The sequence below is a fragment of the Odontesthes bonariensis genome, chromosome 6, assembly GCF_027942865.1.
Source record: "Odontesthes bonariensis isolate fOdoBon6 chromosome 6, fOdoBon6.hap1, whole genome shotgun sequence".
Taxonomy (NCBI): domain Eukaryota; kingdom Metazoa; phylum Chordata; class Actinopteri; order Atheriniformes; family Atherinopsidae; genus Odontesthes; species Odontesthes bonariensis.
The window spans coordinates 8,726,280-8,745,341 of record NC_134511.1 but is presented as its reverse complement, the minus strand read 5'-3'; the positions used below and the strand labels follow the sequence as shown (position 1 = coordinate 8,745,341).

Below are 19,062 nucleotides of genomic sequence, written 5' to 3'. Positions count from 1 at the left end.
GAAAACTTTTAGTGTTACTACTTCGACTCCCTTCCATGCACTTCATGTGATCTCATAATTGCAAAGCCCACAGGGGCAGGTAAATGGAGGTCAAACAAAACTCCTTTCTGTAGTTCAGCATATTGGAAGAGAACCATTTGAAGTCTATCAGCACTAACACTCCCTGCAGAACAATGCTGATCGCAAAACCTGAAAAGGTACACAATCGATTCACCATATGCAATAAGACTGAGAATTTTTCTGGACATGGAGAAAGGTTCAAAAATCGTTCCCTTGCACTCCTAAGTTCTATTAAGCAGGAAGGTTTTGTCTATCAATACAAAAAATTCCCTGGGCTCATAAAACTGCTAAGCTTGACTTCAGAACACGTGTAAACAAGCTGAATGTGTCCAGAAAATCCAAGTCAAATTCCCAAACTCACTTGCAGGGAGAAGCAACAGTACTTACCAGGTAATAAGATAAAATACAAATAATTTAAGTCCTTCACTTTGGGAATTGCCTCAGAGGAAGGACTTGACATGAAATTGACTGGCAGAGGGCCGCAGAGGATTTAGAAGTGTGGACATTCATCCAGACTGCTTTGCACTCTGTTGCAAGGTGCCCCAGGGTCCACTGGAGGTCACGTTCTGATGAAGCCACGAAGCCAAACAGATACTTTGTTGTCATCAGCTGTACCTGGAAATTCTTTCATTAGTAATCACTGAATCTGTGAGAAGACCAGTGTAGAGCTCAACTGCACTTGCCCAGTTAAGAATAACACCTCTGTAAACCAAAATAAAAAAACCTTTCAAATACACACACTTTGGTAAAATGATAAATGTTGATGTGAGAAAAATGATACGTAATTGGAACTGCACTGTAGAGCACAATACCTTATGACTCTTTATTATTTTGAAAATGTGTTATGATGCTTACCAAGATGCACATTATTATCACCTTGAAATGACACTTAAAGTGGACATGATATGATAATTTCCAGTCAATTAATCCTTAATCAAGGGTACCTCCAGATTAGCTTTGCACTCTTCATAATTCCAAACAATTTGCAGATAGTTTAGAAGGAAGGAGAGCTTTCTCTCGGGGAAAGCCTCCTCTTCGTTGAGAGCCAAACGATCTCACTAAAGTGTCTTCGAACTGGTTGAATTCCTGGAGGTTTGCCGAGGTGGCAGAGAAAGAGATGACAGTTGCCTGGCTAGGAAGCTACCACTACAGCTGGACAAGAGAAAACTTGCCAAGCATGACAACACATGAGATGCAGACATACGTGTGGCAGCCAGAGTCAGATCCAGAATATAAAAGTTAGCAGCTCAAAAAGCTGTCGCAATGAAGATTACAGCAGGATCTGTCTCTATTTGCTAAATACTCAGTACCCAAAATGCCACCTTCTGAAAGAGAGGGCTGGGCTGGTACAGGATTTAGCATGTTTAGGGTTAGAAATCAAAACTCCTAAGTTAGGGTTAAAAAGATGGTTAGGACTAAAATGAATTCTTTCTTCTGAGCCACTGTCATCTTAAAGCGGCGCTATGCAACTTTCAGTAATACGGGGTTTGTTTACCATGCAATACACACCCCAAAGCTGTAGGGGGAGCTCCGTAGAAAATAAGGCGACAGTCTAGCCAGACTGTCGTAAACCCACCAGAGGCAATTTACGGTTTATTTTTCAAGACACTGGCAGAGAGTTGGAGAGCCGTCGACAGCTAATGGAGAGGGGGTGTGTCTTATCAGGCTACCTGGCTCGGCTCAGAGCCCTTTACGACCTGCTGTGAAGCAGTAGTTCTCGGCTCTTGTGTGTCGCGAGACTTCCAGAGGTAAACAAAGCACGCGGCGCCACAGGCAAAGTTGCAAGCGCTGTTTCGGTCTAGGGCCACCAGATGGAGATGGAAATGTCACCGTTTTCATCAGAACGGGTCAGCCAAGCAATCTGATGATTGCCAAGCAATATTGTGACCATGAAAAAGTTGCATTGTGCCGCTTTAATGGAAGCCATTTTGACACTCAAACATGTCATGTCAACATCCCATACAGGCACATAAACAAATGGCCCATGGAGTCAAATTCGTCTCAGATCTGATACCTTTTATACAGTTTATGACATCAACTTGATACAGTTCACATTGCTGACTTTAACAGCAAGCCTAATCATACAGTTTAAGTTGTGTTGGGTTAAATAAACGATTTGGTGGAAAGACTGAAAGTTATGTTCCTCTTACTTGTATTACCACTTTGGGGCTTGTGCCTCAGGTCCTAAGATGAGGCCCCTTTAAAACTTATGTTAGTAGTTTAATCTAAAAAAGCACATCTAGAACAAGGTCGTTTTAGTGAAAGGTTTTATGGTTGGGAAAGGGGTAGGGAGCTGGCTCTCGTGGTATTTGGGGAGGGATTGGGGTGGAGGGACATTTCCATTCAAGTTGACACAGTATGGATTTTGTTCCCATCCTAATGGAATTGCAGAAATATTTGAGGGGAATCCCATTACGTAGCAATTGGAGTGCTGTAATAATGTACTCACAGTCATTTTCCCACTGCGGTTGGCCTCCTCTCGCTCTGCCAGGGCTTTCAGGAAGTTATCTTTGAGTTCTTTTCCTGCACTTGCCAGTGTCCTGGAAAAGACAACACTCAAACGGTTTGAAATGTTTCTCTTAACCTGGAAAAAAAATAGTCACATGAGGCCTTAAAGGTTCTTTATTTATGGGAGCTTTTCACCCTTACACACACTGTAGCTTTAGAAAACTCTGGCCTATCTTAATCAAAGTTGATTAATTAACAGAAACATCTTATAGTTTGATGGGATTTAAAAAAAAATGTTATTTTGTTTCATATTCTTTTTAGAAACTGTCACATTGTTTAATATATTTCCCTATGTCTGACCTTTCTAAGCACAAAACTGCAAGCTTGAGGAAGACTCAAATCAGAATGTAGTATATCAGTAAGCAGTACTTCACAGGAGCTGTCAAGCTTTCAGAGTACTCACATTAACACCAAACATCGTCTTTTGACAAAAATTGCCATGATTATGTTAAATATTGTTTATAGGCAAAAATAAAATAAAGTCTTCACTTGATACTGGGGCAGCTTTTCACCCTTAGGCCGACCTGTTTCCATGGAAACATGAATTTTGGCACAGATTGACATATCCACACCTGAAAAAACACCGGCACCAATATTTAAACAGTTAACCCCGCAGTATGAGTAACAGAACTCTGGCATTCCTCCAGAATCGACCGTGCAAAACAATCATCAGATCCACACCAAGTTAAAATCTGAAAAGCAGTAAACAGGTCACCGGGAGCCTCAATGTGTGGCAAAGACTTCTGAAAGATGCAGAAAAAACACTGATTCCTTTAAATTCACAGCACAGACTGACAAAGAACACAAACAGCTCTAATGACTGCAGCTTCCTAAAATGATAATCCTAAAGAAAAGGAAATCTTCAGATGTTACACGTTTAATTTGGGTGTATAGTATCCCTCAGTTCCCAAACTGATCCATCCAATCATTGATAGAAAGCGTGTGCCTCGTTTGAAATACATCCACCAATAAAAACACAGACTGAGCAATCATTTGTAATTTCCTTATATTTGTTCGAATAAAATACTTAAATATGTTAAGTTTCAATGCTGAACCAAGTCAACAAGCTGCGGAAAACTTATTTTAGGAAATATAAACATCTAAATAAAGATATATAAAAGATGCACCTCTGTATAATAAAGTGGCACGAATATTTGTCAAATACGAAAAGCAATACAAAGCATTTTGGATAAAGCATCCTTAAAAAAAAAGCATTTATAGACTTGTGTTTTGTTAAGCAACAAGATTGTCAATTACAGCTTTTTTATTTTTGATGAAAGATGTGGATGACTGAGTGGGAAATAACCAGCATTTGTACGAAAAGCAAAAAATCAAAAGCTTAATTGATTTATTTAGATTGAAGGAGACATATTATGCTTTTTTCTTAATATGAATTGCTCAATCATTGAGATATTTTTCTCTTGAGATACCAAAATACATAACCCCAAGCTAAAAAGGAAGTTTTCTTCTTTATTATAATCATAATTGTATTTTCTTTAACTTTAACTGTCTCTGTTGTCTCTGTTCCTTACATTCACTATCTTCCACAGCTTCTTAGTCATATAGTTACCCACATGAAAGAATAAATATATGTTAGCTTTTATTACACGACTGTGAGGCATCTGCAAACTTCTCCTTTTGCATTATCCAATTACACAAGCTTCAATTTGGTTGGGCTATTCAAAGTTGCTCCAGTCTCACAGTTTAGACATTATTTTAAGAATAGCTCTTTCATAAAGGGTTTAAAAAACTAAAGTTGTCTAATTCATGTAGCTTGTTATAAATCTGTTTTTTTTTTATACTGAATCAAGTTCTGTCTCCTGCAGTGTCTGAAGAGCAGACAAAAGTAGTTTTATTCCAAATAAAGAGCTCCTCAAATCCATTTTCCAAGTGCCACAACAAGCACACACAAACAGACAAATTCTACTTTTACTGTAGCCTCACAGCAAACGAGAGCACGGTTTAAATCTTTAACTCGGCTAGAATTTGGAAGACGATTGTAATTCATACAAGTCATTTGGCCTGTGCCCTATAATGAAAGTTTTAGAGGAATCACACGGTGGTAAAAGTGCAGGGACAGCACATATTTGGAGGCTAAAACCTCACTTCATCTTCTGAGTGAGTGAAGGATTGCTGCTGGGTCATGGGGGCCGAGGCCCCAAAGTAAACACAGGTGTTGAGGAGCCAAGTGACTGGGGTTACCCCATCCAGTAGCTAAAGCAACACACACAGTCACGGAGAGTGAATAATTCTTCAGTGAAACATATGGACCGCTGCAAGTTTGAGTTTCCCGTCAATTGACAAATTTCTTATCAAGCCTCATTTAAGAGGGATAACAAAAGTCCCACAAAAAAAATGATGGTTATTAGTGACTAATGACTGGGTATTAAGCTAACGGTGATCGAGCTCTGTGTTTTAAGAGTCTTGTTTTTGGATTGTGGTCAGGCAGGTGGGCTGTGAAATGAATAGAAAAAAAAAGCGAGGTTGGAGGTGAGGAATCATCGTCTGGCTTTTTTTTTTTTAAATGCTTCTGTTTTACAAAATATCAAAATAATTCTGTTTTGTGAGCAAGAAAGGGAAATACTACAAACTTCTTAAATCTAGCTTATACTTCCCTTGTATCACTGCATTTGCATCCTGGACAATTTGAGAGCTTTCCTTAATCAAGATTTTCAAGATTTGCTTACCAGAAAGAAAAAGAGACCTATGTGGTTGATACAAAATTTTTCCAAGCAAGTCACATTACCGGAACACACACAAAAAAAGGTATTCAGACTGAAAACAGGCCTGCGCTAAAACAATACAGGGGGTTGAGCTGCTGGTGTTGTGGTTTATTGTGAGTGAGACAATGAAATATTACCCAGGAAGTTCAGTTAAAGTATCACAGACGTGCTAAAAGATCAGATGCCAAACAATGTACAGCAGTTTGCAATGCTCATAGACTGCAAATTCTCATATTCATCAGAACAATCACAAGGGAAAGCAATATGTGGCTTGCATCGCAAAAGATTCTACCTCAATATGTGTTCTCACATACTCTATTTCACTGAGACTGTAGGGAGCCTTTCCAAAATTATATTGCAATTAAAATATCCGTTGTTCTGAACTCATTCAAACAAGCTGTCTGTGAGAGAGAAAGGGTGTTTAAACATAGATTGAGTAGTTTTGTACACACCAATAAATATCACAAAGTTTAAAAAGCACCAAAAAAGTATCCACAAAGTGGACAACTTACTTTGTGATGGAGTATTTCTCCAAACAGCGAGTGATGTGGATGGGGTAAAGTGGAAAGGTACAGTAATAACCCGCAGCCAGAAATATTATTGCACACGCTGCAGTTTCTTTGTAGAACTTACGGTGCTGTTATCATGTTACTGGTTACATAGGGAATAAAACTACCAGAACAACCCTCAATAGGACCACTTGACAAGCCCTTAGGGTTTTTTTTTGGTTTCTCCTGCACATTTGCTTTATTTACTGTATACTTTGCATGTTTTTGTTGTTGTTCTACTTTTTAATACAACTATTGTGTTCTTTACAACTCTTCACCATGTATTCTGTAGCATGTAGACTATTAAACTCTGGTTAATGTGCTATAATTTTATCTTCGATAATCTTCTAGGCTAAAAACCTACTTATTTAGGATTGCTTTTAATACCCAGTAGTATGATGACACTTTTATCTTATTTGATTTAGTTGTATTTTAATGCTTTCACTGTTCTTTTATTGTTTTTATTTGTTTTTACTTATTCTTCTCTTTATTTATTACCTGCTGTAAAGCACTTTGGTACATCGTAATGATTGTCTTTAAAGGGCTGTATAAATAAATTACATTTACATTTACATAATACCTGCCATCACATCAGTATTGCTAACAGGCATTTCAAAGATTCTAAAACTATAGCATGAAAATGCCACACAACCAGAAAACTGAGCTAAAAATCATCCAGCGTGTGCTCTTGGTTGTCCTCTGGGTCACTGTGTTACAAACTAGAGTTTATGTAATGTTTTCTTCGGCTCTGTTGGGGGTGAGCAGCTGTTGCTGCATGGCGACTATCTTCCAAATGTGTTTACACATGTATAAACACACCACTGCAGTGTATACCAAAACCCAGAGGCCTTTTTCCTGGCCCACATGCCTAAATTTGTGTTTTCAAACGATTTATTCACAGTAATAGTTACACAATCTAAGCATTGCAGGCATGTTCTGGATTTCATAGTGAAACTTATACTACAGAATACTGAGTATTATCTTTATGTCATGCTCACCATTTCAAGTGCCTGTTGTTCAAGTGTTTAAAACGGAATATATTCCAATCTGTCACCTAAAAGCATTTGTTTGCCTGACTGTCACAAACCTACAGCACAGGCAGTTATTAATCTCTGGGCTGAAAGGCACCAGCTGAAATGAGGAACTACACTTATATTACAAGAAACGGATTCAATTAACCACAGCGGCCCCAAGTCGGCCTTTTTTGTGTTATAGCATAACACTTGCCATTAAAACTTATCCTGTATCACATATGTGGAGATTTGCGAGAGCAAATAGCAACCAGCATTATTAATGAAATACTATTAAAAGGTCCTTTGAGGAATGAATGGCTCACATTCCTATCTAATTTGTAGTCTTCGTATTGCAAATAAATATTCAGCAACTGGACAATTGGTGATTTCTGTGGGGTTTTAATTTCATGACGGGGAACAGATGTTGTACTTTGGAACAATTTCTTATTTTGCACTGCAGATTAACAGATTGAAGCTTTTATAATCCTGCAGCTTCGACAGTATAGCAGATGGTAACTTTCAGCGATACAGTGATTTCTGAAGAAACAACACGTTTTTTTTCCCTCCAAGTGCTTGGGAAAAAGAATCTTATGAAAAATATTATTTTGGGCTGGTGGATGTCGAGGGAAATTCCACACAGCATGACAATTTACTTTATTTTGGGCTTTTTATAAAATCCTCTGTCACCTCTGATTACAATGAGCTGAATGTATCAGTTACACATGTGCTACACATGATATTCTACCTGAGTTTTCTTTGTGTGCTGCGGCCACCTTTGCTTTTGGGGTTATGGAGATGGCGCGTCGTGCACGGCCAGCTTGTAAAGTGCATGTTTTTAATAGAGAATCAAAGAAATCACTCTCATCTTTTTCATGCAGAGTTTTTATAACAGAAAGCAAAATTCTACGTATATTAACGTGGGGTACACACAGTACAGGTTCACCATGTTTAGATTTGGATGTCGTTGCCCAAACGCAGGCCAAAAAGGAATAAGATTGCAAATAATCTGATTCATGTTTGGAAATTAAAATCTGGAGTGTAAAAAATAAAAAAGCCACATAAAACTTCAAAGTTTAGTAAAAAAGGAAATCAATTCCAATGTAAGTCCTAAAATAAGAGTGTAAGCTCTCATCCCTGAACGACTTTCTGCCGTGCACATGTCAGCAGTGTGGTTTCTTCCTCATCAGTTCATTAGCTTACACTGTAATCCAAGGCAACACATATGAAATCATTTAAAAGTATTTTTCAACCTATTTCAATTGCTGATTAGTGAAGAATTTCCTTAACAACAGCATTCTTACAGGTCTACTTTTTTTCTTTCTGGTTATACAGTATACTTGTGTAGCTATCCAGGAGTCTGAATTCACTTTCTTGTCAAAAACCTCACGCTTACACTCCAACAGAAATTGAAAAATTAGACGTCAAAAAAGATCTTGTCTACCGGACCTTGCCTCAGAAGCCATTTGGCTGTCATCTTCAATCTACAGCACATATACAGTAAGTGTATAAAGAGGATGCTAATGTCCAAACAGGCTCAGAAAGTGGCCTAGGGTCGCTACAAAGCACACAAATACCATTTGGATCTAAAAATGGTCAGACTGAAAAATTGTCCAAAGTGTGCACGAGTGTTATTTGAGCCTCCTTTACATGATATGCACAGACACTCCAGGAATGCAAAGAGGCATCAGATTCCTCTAATACCTGGATCTTGATTGGATTGAGTTTTTAACATGTTTATGCTACAGCATAGCTACTACTCTCCTTTACAGGCTAAAGATCTAACTCCCATATTTTGGGAACAGACCTGTGCTAAAACAATAAATGGCTGATCATCACTGGTTAAAATGACAGCAGCAGCTTATTAATATGAACTGTTTCTGTTTCCTGAATATCCTAAATATTACTATATTTTACATAGTAATATAATATATAATATATGATATAGTAATTTTACTTTATTACTATAATAAAGGCTCAAATGCCAAAAAAAAAATCTGGTTCCATCAGTTTAATCACCAAGCAGCTCTGTGTCCACTGTTTAAAATATTCTGAACATGTTGTGCCATTTTTACCACTTTGTTAAATACACAGCTGGAAAGTTAACAAATAATAATTCAATATTTTTTCTTTTTCAGCCAACAAATCAATCTCACGTCCCAATAAGCATGCTAAATGTTATCTATATCAGTGGTAACTAAGCTCTCTGAAAAAAAGAAAAAATTAAACTATGTTTACAGATATTCTCAGCTTTGATGGGGATGGGACAAACCATAAGTTATAAAATATTATTACATGATCCCTAAAAAACTGCTATTAATATCTAGCCAATATAAAGAGATGAGTTTGCTGAAAAAAAATCCATGAATATGAATTATTATTCTGCCGCACTATTTTGAATGTCATCAGCGTAAATATGAATGACTGAAAGAAAAAAGCATCACAGATATATGTTCTCAAACACCAGCGCCACCATTAACTGTAGTTCCTCACTTTCTAATATGACAGAAGATGCAGCAAAACTGCAGTTTACACCTGTCCAATCAAGAGACCAAAGGAAACAATAAGTTCTTAGTTAAAAAAAACTGATGTGAATGTTAGATGTCACTGTTAGATGTAAGAGATCCAATGTTGTCTTATCTTTAAGGTAAAATCCACGTTAATGTTACCAGGAAATGCACATGGAATACATGATCAAAATGCGATCCGCTCGACCACACCTGAGCTCCATCTCACTGTGAGTGAGATTTGTTTGAAAGCTCCAAAAAAACAGCAAGTGAACAATGATTTTGTGTTATTTTGTCAAAAACGGTCACAGTATTTTTTGGCGTCTTGCATGAGGCCTGTAAGTGAGGACAGATGTTTCCCAATCAAGTCATTAATATGAAATATGGAATGACTTGTAAATTGTGGAAACATCCAGTTTGTAATTTATTATCTGATGCACCAGCTTATAGGCTGGTATGAATTTTGATGTGTGTGCTTACATGGAAGGATGTGGTGGCGAGCTGAAGCCTGGCAGGATGTGTGTCCCTGGACGGGTCTCGCAGGGGAGAGCTCCAAATTTACACACCCGTCCGAAATCACAAAGTGCAAGGAAGGCAATTGGCTTGACAGCACATGTAATAGAGACTCCAAAACCTCGTTGCCCAAGGGCCCTCGCCAGAGTAGCAGTCATAGAGAGTGGCGGGGGTTTGGCTCACTAAAAATGAGCCTGGGATCAGCTTTGTAAGGCTTCTCATGTCAGTCACATCCACAATCTTATTTTTGCTAAGCATCTGGAGGTTGGATCTGCAAAGAAATGTATTCACTGTGCGTGTTCGTGGCACTGGTTTTACTTGGCACTGCAAGTGATAGCTCTCTTTTAATATAGAGTAGAGAGTTAGAGAGCGGAGAATTCTTGAGGCAGACTGTAAAAACGGAGCAGCACAATGGACAATGAGCATGGCTGTGGCTTGGACTGTGGGGAGATCGCGGGGAGCCTGATGGAAACCTCGCAGGAACGTCGTGAGCACGCGAGGTCAGGACATATGCTGACATGGACTTCTGGGCCTGAGCCAGAGTCAGAGCGGAGAGGAAACAGAGGCCTCACTTCTGCTCCGCAGTGCTGCCCGGGTTCTCTTGTTGGTCTTGCTGCTCTTGTTTGAGATAAATATGAATGTACAGTCATGTCAAATAGAAGGTACACCTTCTTTCAGTTGTGAGGTTTTACACACGAAGACACACAAAAAAAGACATCCTCTGGTCTGTAGTAAGTCTTTTTACAAGGTTTTCAGTCTTTCACATAATTCTGGGGGAATTTCGTTCAGGAACGTTCAATAACGTTCGGGAGCTTTAGTTGATGTTAAACTCTTTTCAGGTCCTGCCACAGCATTTTAATCAGGTTGAGGTCTGGGCATTGAATGGACCACTGGAACACTTTGATTATTTTCTTTTTCAGACATTTGCTGCTGTATTTTGGATTACTGTCCTGTTGCGTGACTCAATTCCATGCTAGCTTTGGCTGTCAGACAGATGGTCTCACATTTGACTCTAAAATTCTTTAGTGTACAGATGAGTATGAGGTGGACTCAAAAACTGCAAGTCTTACAAGTCCTACAGTTGCAAAACAAGCCCACATCATCAGCCCTCCACCACCGTGCTTGACAGTTGGTAAGAGGTGTTTGCGCTGAGATGGTGTGTTTTGTTTTCTTAAAACGTGCTGCTGTGCATAATGACCAAACATCTCCACACTGGTCTCATCTGTCCAAAGGACATTGCTCAAGATGTCGTTTTGTTAGTTAAGATGAAACTTTACAAACCTACAGTGTGCTGACATGCTCTTTTTAGAGAAGGGGTTTTCTCCTGCAAACCTTTCAAAGAAATCAAACTTTTTCTAATTGTACTATCGTGAACTTTAACATTTAACATGCTAACTGAGGCCTGCAGAGTCTGAGATGTACCTTTTAATCTTTTTTTTCACTTTCTCTTAGTATTGTCTTGTTTTATACTTCTGAAATCTTTTTCACATTAGAATGATGTACTCCCAATAGTTTTGGAAGTAACCGTATAACCCTTTCCAGATTGGTGAGCAGCAACAAATACCGATCGAAGATCATTGATGATGTCTTTCCTCCTTGGCATTGTGTTAACACACTTGAATGCTCCACATCAGCAAAATGACAAAACTTCTATTTTTATAGAACTTTAATCAAGTGCATTTGATTTAACCCTCTCAATCCTTATGGAAGCTGTAAGGATGAACTTTTTCATCAGGTTTTCATTCACTGTTTAGTTTTTATTAGTTTTTGTTAAATAAATAATGCCATTATGTAATATATAAAATGTTGCTGGTCATTCATCTACATATTAGTAAGACCTGCTTTGGATCAAATTAATTCTTACTATGTCTTGATTTAATGCTTTGATGAAACCTGAAAAAACTAAAAAACTATTTTTTTTTCACTTTACAGCAGTTTGTTTGTATGGAAAATAACAAATTATTTTACTTGTGGAAGATTGAGAAGTTTAAATGCTAAAAAGTAAAGTACTCTTTGTCCTGCTTTGGTGAGGTACTCAGACATTTTATCTACTTGAATGTAGATCCCAATTTGAAACCAGCACTTCTGAAACAATTCCTTGATTCTGAAAATCCCTTCAACAAACAGCACACAACTGACTAAGCATCCCATTCATCCAAGTTTCCGTTTTCAATCGAGTATTGAATTTCACTCGCGTCTGATGAGAGCACCGGGCCTTTTGTTTGGTCTTTTTGTGATGTGCTAGCAACACCCCCCTCATCTCTTCCCCCCCTTTCACAGCTAAGCTGTCAAGAGGAGCGTGTTATCCTTAAAAATGAGACAGGGCAACAACAGGGCAACATCTGATTAGCATTCACTGCACTATCTCCACTCCCTTGGTATTTTATTACCACAGGTGCAGGAGCATTCATTGATCAGATGCACGCTATAGGCGAGGTTAGCCCTTAATTGAAAACAGCTCTATTTATTCACCTGCAGGCACTAAAGGTCTCCGAGAGAGCACAGGGAGGCTGAAAAGAAGAGAAAGGAAGGGGGAAAGAAACACAGAACAGTGACAGAGCTGTGAAAAAAGACGTGCCTTGGGAGACATATAAGGCCCACAGAGTCGGCAAAGGCATTCCCAAAACAGCATGGCTACTCAAGTGCAACAAAAGAATAAGTATGCAGGTGCAAATGTCTTCAGGGAAGAATATGTTCCAGAAAATATCAGAGCAACAAATGAATAATAATAAAAAAAGCATTCTAATTCCTAAGGTTCTGTTTTCTTTATTTGAATGTTGTCCTTGCTGTACAAAAGAGAGATTAATTCAGCTTGTGTACCGTGCTGCTGGTCGATTTTGTAGCCGCACTCGTCTATCAGAAGATTGCCCCGATTGTGCTCAACCAAAAATAAAACCCCGGTAACTGGCAGCTCTATAGTCAGAAACGTGGCGTTAGAGACACCAGCGACCATAGTCAAATGTCTTCCAGGGGCCACAGCGGGCGACCTAGAATCCTATTTAAAACTGCTGGCTAAGGATAAGCGTAAATACAGTAAAATAGTTATTCACGTCAGTGGTAATGACAACCGGTAACGCCAATCGGAGGTCACTAAAATTAATGTTGCATCGGTGTGTAATTTTGCCAAAACAATGTTGGACTCAGTAGTTTTCTCTGGACCGCTGCCAGTGATGAGATGTTTAGCCGCCTGTCCTCCTTCATCCGCTGGTTGTCTAGATGGTGTCCAGCAAACAACGTGGGCTACATAGATAATTGGCAATCTTTCTGTAGAAAACCTGGTCTGATGAGGAGAGACGGCATCCATCCCACTTTGGAAGGAGCGGCTCTCATTTCTAGAAATATGGACAAATTTATTATACATCCAAAAACATGAAAACCCAGGGTTGAGACCAGGATGCAGAGTTGTAGTCTTACACACTTCTCTGCAGCTTCCCACCTGCTGCTAACCCCCCGGAATGAGTTGATTTGTGATCATCACATTGATATATTTTGTCTTACAGAAACCTGGCTGCAGCAGGAGGATCATGTTAGCATTAATGAATCAACTCCCTGTGACTGTTTAAACGTTCACATTCCTCGAACCACAGGCAGAGGAGGAGGAGTGGCAGCTATCTTCAGATCAGGGTTACTAATCAGTCCGAGACCCAAGATTAGTTTGAGCTCTTTTGAATCTCTGATTCTCAGTTTTTCCCAAAGTGGAAATCACAGAAACCTCTTGTGTTTGTTGTTGTGTATCGTCCACCTGGCCCTTATTCTGAGTTTCTGTCTGATGTCTGAGTTTTTATCCCAGTTAGTGCTGAGTACAGATAAAGTCATTGTAGTGGGTGACTTTAATATTCATGTAGATGTTGAAAATGACAGCCTGAATATGAACTTTAATTCTATATTAGACTCTATTGGATTTTCTCAGAGTGTTCACAGACCTTCAGACCAGAGTGTTCACACTTTTTGATAACTTTTGAGTTTACATTACTTGACTATAAAGCTTCTGAGAGGAAATTTACATATAGAAGGTGTCTATCAGAGGATGATTAACCAGATTTAAAGGATTAATGTCATCATCCTTTTCTTCACTGCCATGTGCAGCACAGCTAAGTAAATTTTACTCCAGTAAAATTTGACTCTCTTGTTGACAGCACTACAATTTCAACATTAAGACAATGTTGCCCCTCAAAAGGAAGGTAATCCATCAGAAGAGGTTGGCTCCTGGGTATAATTCACAGCTGCATGCTTTAAAGCAGACTGCAAGAAAGCTGGAGAGACAATGGCATTCCTTTAGAAGAGTCTCAATCAGTCTGGAAAGATGGTTTAATAACATATAAGAAAGCCTTTTGTAAAGCTAGAGCTGCTCATTATTCATCATTGATAGAAGAGAATAAGAACAATCCCAGGTTTCTTTTCAGCACTGCAGCCAGGCTGACAAAGAGTCCGAGCTCTGTTGAGCCAGGTATTCCTTTAACTCTCAGTAGTAATGATTTCATGAGCTTCTTTACCAGTAAAATTGTTTCTATCAGAGAGAAGATTAATGGAATCCCTCCCATTATTGTCACTAATGTACTACACTAATGTATCAGCAAGTACAGCAGCTTTAGAAGTATCTTTAGAATATTGTAACACAGGTTTTTATTACCAAGGACAGGGCTTAAAAAAATGCACTTGCTGGAGTCTGTCTGGCATTGAATAACAGTGTAAGAGTTAAGAGCGATGTCTTTGCCAGCCATGGCCAACTATTAACAGAGGTTTGCTTCTGTCTACTGGACAGCACTGCCGAAGAGCAAAGTTCTTTATAATGGATAATGACCAACGTCAAAGAAACATACGGTAGAGTAGGGTTATTTTGGCACAAGTAGTTATCATAAAAATGACCTGAATAAATTAAACTTCTGGTGTTTCAAAGTTTTTTCAGAATCTAATACAAAGATTTTCAATGTAGTATTCCTTTAAAATAAGCCTGGCTGGATATTTGTGAATGTGAAGTATCCAATTCTGTGTTCGAAACACTGTTAGGATCTTACAAACACGATCACAGCTTTTCAAACTGACTGCATGGATGTAGATCTTGGAAAAACGAGCACTCTGCTGTGTATATAACATCCCCATGTTCTAGTACAACATTTCCCCAGATCCTGTTGGGACAAGATGAAAGGCTTTGTGGACGAGTATCACTGTAACTGCAGGTGTGGAGGCTCCCATTTCACCAGTGTCACTGATGTTCACAGGCGCTCACGGAGGAGGGGGGGGGGCAGCAGTGAGACATCTGCACGTTTGGATTAACATCTGAGGGTTCAATCAAATTCAACACCTAGCAGGTAAATGTTTGGTTACTCCAAAACCATGTGTGTGTGTGTGTGTGTGTGTGTGTGTGTGTATGTGTGAGCGTACGTTGGGTGGTAAATGGTCTTTACAGTCTGTTCTGGCTTGTCATCAAAGAAGAAACCACAATCACATGGCTTTATCAAGACTGAGAACAATATCTGTGTGATCACTTTCCTCAGGAGGGGCAGTTTGTGGAAACTCCAGTTTGTAGCCTTGTGTTTATATTCACATTCCTTTTATTTGAATTTAATACAGGAAATATTCCAATTCTATGAGCTGTCATGTTCTGACGGGTACTGACGAACTTCGGCTTAAAATGCATTTCATGTTTTCAAGTGGATCACGCTCTGAGGAAGACAAGAAAACCTACCTCGGATAATGAGTGACAGAAAAAGACATTGTGAACTATGACATTTTAAAACGTTTATGTACATGATTCAACAGGGTAGTGTTCACTTGGATGGGTTCCACTGAGGAGCAAAAAGTCTGCAAAAACTATTATAGCTAACGTGGAGCTGCTACAGTAAAACTGATGTTTTCATCCAGTTGTCAAGGGTATTTAAAGCCATTTTTATGCTGCTAAACAGAACATGTGTATCTGGTAGTTTTTTTGTATTTGGTTTGGGTCAGATAACCACAACAGTTGTCACAAACTGCAAAGAAAAAATGTGGACGAACACACTAAAAAAACTAGTCACCTCGTTCATATCTGAGTGAAAAATGGAGAAAGTTCTTCTGAATACTTTTCAACTAATTACATTAGAATGATTCTTTTTCAAGTATTGATCAGTTTTATTCTTAAGAAGCAGAAAGCAACAGGTTCCTTCTTTTCTGAAGAAGTTAAAAAACCATCTCAAGTGAGGGTGAAAACTTTTCATAAGCAATTCACTAAGTTCTTTTGACTTCACAATTTCCATCAACTTCATGCCACCCGAAAAACCTTGATGTAAACACACAGACTGTTGAGCTCAAAAACAATCTGAGGACCGAAGTGCGCCAGATGTAGAGTGGGATTTCCCTTTCATTATGCACCCTCGCACATTTGAAATGCTGCAGAACATCCAAACGGTAATAAAGAGCCGGTATTTCTAGGCAATGCAGAACATCCCCAAAAAAAAAGTGTCTGCTGAAGGATGCTGCCAAAGCGAGTCAGATTTATCTCAGCAGGTGTTCAACACGGAGAGGTAAAAGCAGTTAGGAGCCAGCTATCAGAATCATCCAAAAGAAAAGAGGAGTTTAAAGCAACAAAAAGAAAGCAACCTGCTTCTCTCCCGTTGACTCTGGCCCACTGTCAGTGGAAGTGATGTACATATATGAGCTGAATAAGTTATTAAAGTAGATTGTGAGCTTACTTGTTTCTTTTTACTTTGCATGATTTTTCTTTACAATGAAGGAATGTGTATAAAGATGTGTTGTTCACATCCTACACTAGATAGTCCACAATCTAGAGGAAATTAATAAAAAAAAAAAATGTATTTAAAATTTGATTTATAGCCTTTGTTCTTTCATTTTCTCCACAACAATTTTAATTACCGGCATATTTATTGAGTTGTTCATTTCATTCCGCACACTGATGTCAGTGACATTAATCTAGTTGTTCTCTAATGATTTTGCACTGCAGTTAAACTGAGTCGGGAATATGAAAACAGAACTATCTGTGGTTTCATTTCGCAGTTTCTCTGTTAATTATTTTAGATGAATTTCAAACCACAAGGATTTATTTGCAAAAACTGAAGAAGAGGCAGTCAGTGCTCTTTCATTTAGAACGTGACTGTAAATAACTTAATGTCAACCAAAGGTCTGTATGTGATTAAATCTGCCTCCCAAATACATTTTTTCATGCTTAATTTTAATGCTGCCAGGATCTTATGTGAATTTATCAAAAGAAAAATTCCAGAAGGTTAACGTCAGTAGTAGTTTAATGTGTTATGTTAACAGTTTTTTTTTTTTTAATGTTTTGTTGTCTTCATGCTCATGTTTTCGCATCTTCTTGCAAGATCACTTCTGACATAGAGTTATTGGTTGCATCAGTTTCATAGTTGTGGCTTATATTTCTAAATTGATTCTAATGCATATATGCTTTATTGATTTTATGGGACCCCGGTGATGAGGTTTGCCTAAGGGCTCCAAATTGGCTTTGATTAGCATTGCGAATAACGATGCTTTGTTTTGATAAACAAGCGGTTTGGGTATCTAATATCTGATTTGGTGGATACAGCACATATAGACCAATATATGTATATATATAGAGAGACACCAAATCAGATGTTAGATATCCAAGCCACTTGTTCATGAAAGTAAATAATGATCAATAAAGAAATTAAGAAAACGTTTCAATAAAATGGATGAGATTCACTCATCTGAAGTATTATTCAATCGCCATGACTGTCAGTAGATTAAGTAAAAGAACTCTTTTACAGAGTTGAGAAGAGTAACTTTTTTTAACTGTATCGTGACATTCAGACCTTAAAAAGCCTAATTTCTGTTTTCATAATATAACACAACCTTTGGAGAACCCTATCCTAGGATTTAACTGGTGACTGGTATGGATCTGTCTCCTCTGTTCATGCAGACAACACGGTGACTTAGTGAGAGGTGAACTCACACTGGCCGGCTCCTGTTGTAGAACGCGTTGCTCTTTGCAGCCTCTGCAGCCTCTGCAGCTGCTTTCCTCTCCTCAAATTCCTCCCTGCTCAGAACCATGCCCTTGTAGCCGTGCTCCACCAGCTTACGGGCTAACTCCCTGCTCTGTTGGAGACAAATAAAGAAGAGGAGTCTGTCAAATAAAAGACAACACGGCTTGCAGTAAAGGCTGGACGTTGTCAGACACTGTGAGTCTTGGGATTCGGCTTGGCTTGCTGTCACCACTGATCAATGACTGGTGAAATCTTAAATTCTGTCAAGCTGTAGTATTTTGGGATTTACTCACATTGCTTGTCTACATAGATTATAGATATTTTATCAGCCCACCCAAACTATGGGTGCGATGACCTGATATGCAACCCCACAAGCTTTAGTTTTATGGGTTTTTGATTTCATGTCTATTCACAATTGTATCCATGCTCTGAGTGATGTGTGTGTGTGTGTGTGTGTGTGTGTGTGTGTGTGTGTGTGTGTGTGTGTGTGTGTGTGTGTGTGTGTGTGCAAGCAAGTATGTGTCTTGTCAACTTCATTATTCTAATCACTGTTTGCAGACCCACCGTCGTTAAAGCCAAGCCATGAAGCCATCATCTCAAAACCAAATCTTGCTGTCAAATCCCTTGGCTTGTTAGATCAAAGCCCATGCCACATGTCCACTAACCCCGAATCCCAGCAGCCAGGCCTGCATCCGCACCAGAGAGGAAAAGTTATATTTTCCTTCAACTTTGATGTGGCTCACCAGAAATGAGTCTAGGACATGTGCTGGTCTCTAAAATTGTCCTTAAAATCATTGTCTTTATTTTTAATTCCCATTGCATAAGTCTATGTGAATGTACTGCTTCTCAACACTCCAGGAATGGGATTTATACCCCATCAACTTTTTAACTTCCTCAGTTTCCAAAACAGATAGCCAAAGCCATGACAAGACTCGAATAGCAATATATGTTTTAAAAAAAAAAGGAGTTGTAATTAGTTGATTCATCAGATGTCTGGCTGTTTCACCATGATCCCAAAGGTTAGATGACCTGGGTTGACTGTTTTGTGTCACAATACAAGGGTGACTGAGTTTGATTGAGATTGACTGCAGCTGATTATCAGGTCAGATATGAGTTCTTCTTGTCTCTGTGTGGACACAGGTGTTCAAACAAAGTGGCCGCTGCAGCAGTTTCACATTTCATTAGCAAGTGCGCCATCTGCTGAACAATGGCAGGATTAGTTATTTCCAAAACCGCCAACA

The 19,062-nt window shown here is 38.8% G+C and overlaps 1 protein-coding gene across 1 annotated transcript in view; it reads right to left on the bottom strand.

The window, feature by feature from the left end:
* The window catches only part of cfap299 (cilia and flagella associated protein 299), an 83,712-nt gene that overhangs the window by 63,375 nt on the left and 1,275 nt on the right, over positions 1 to 19,062 (bottom strand). Inside the window, exons 2-3 of the mRNA XM_075468921.1 lie at positions 17,791 to 17,933; positions 2,510 to 2,600 (exon numbers count right to left, since the gene is read on the bottom strand). Coding sequence (XP_075325036.1) covers positions 2,510 to 2,600; positions 17,791 to 17,933 — 234 coding nt within the window. The remainder of the gene's footprint in view (positions 1 to 2,509; positions 2,601 to 17,790; positions 17,934 to 19,062) is intronic.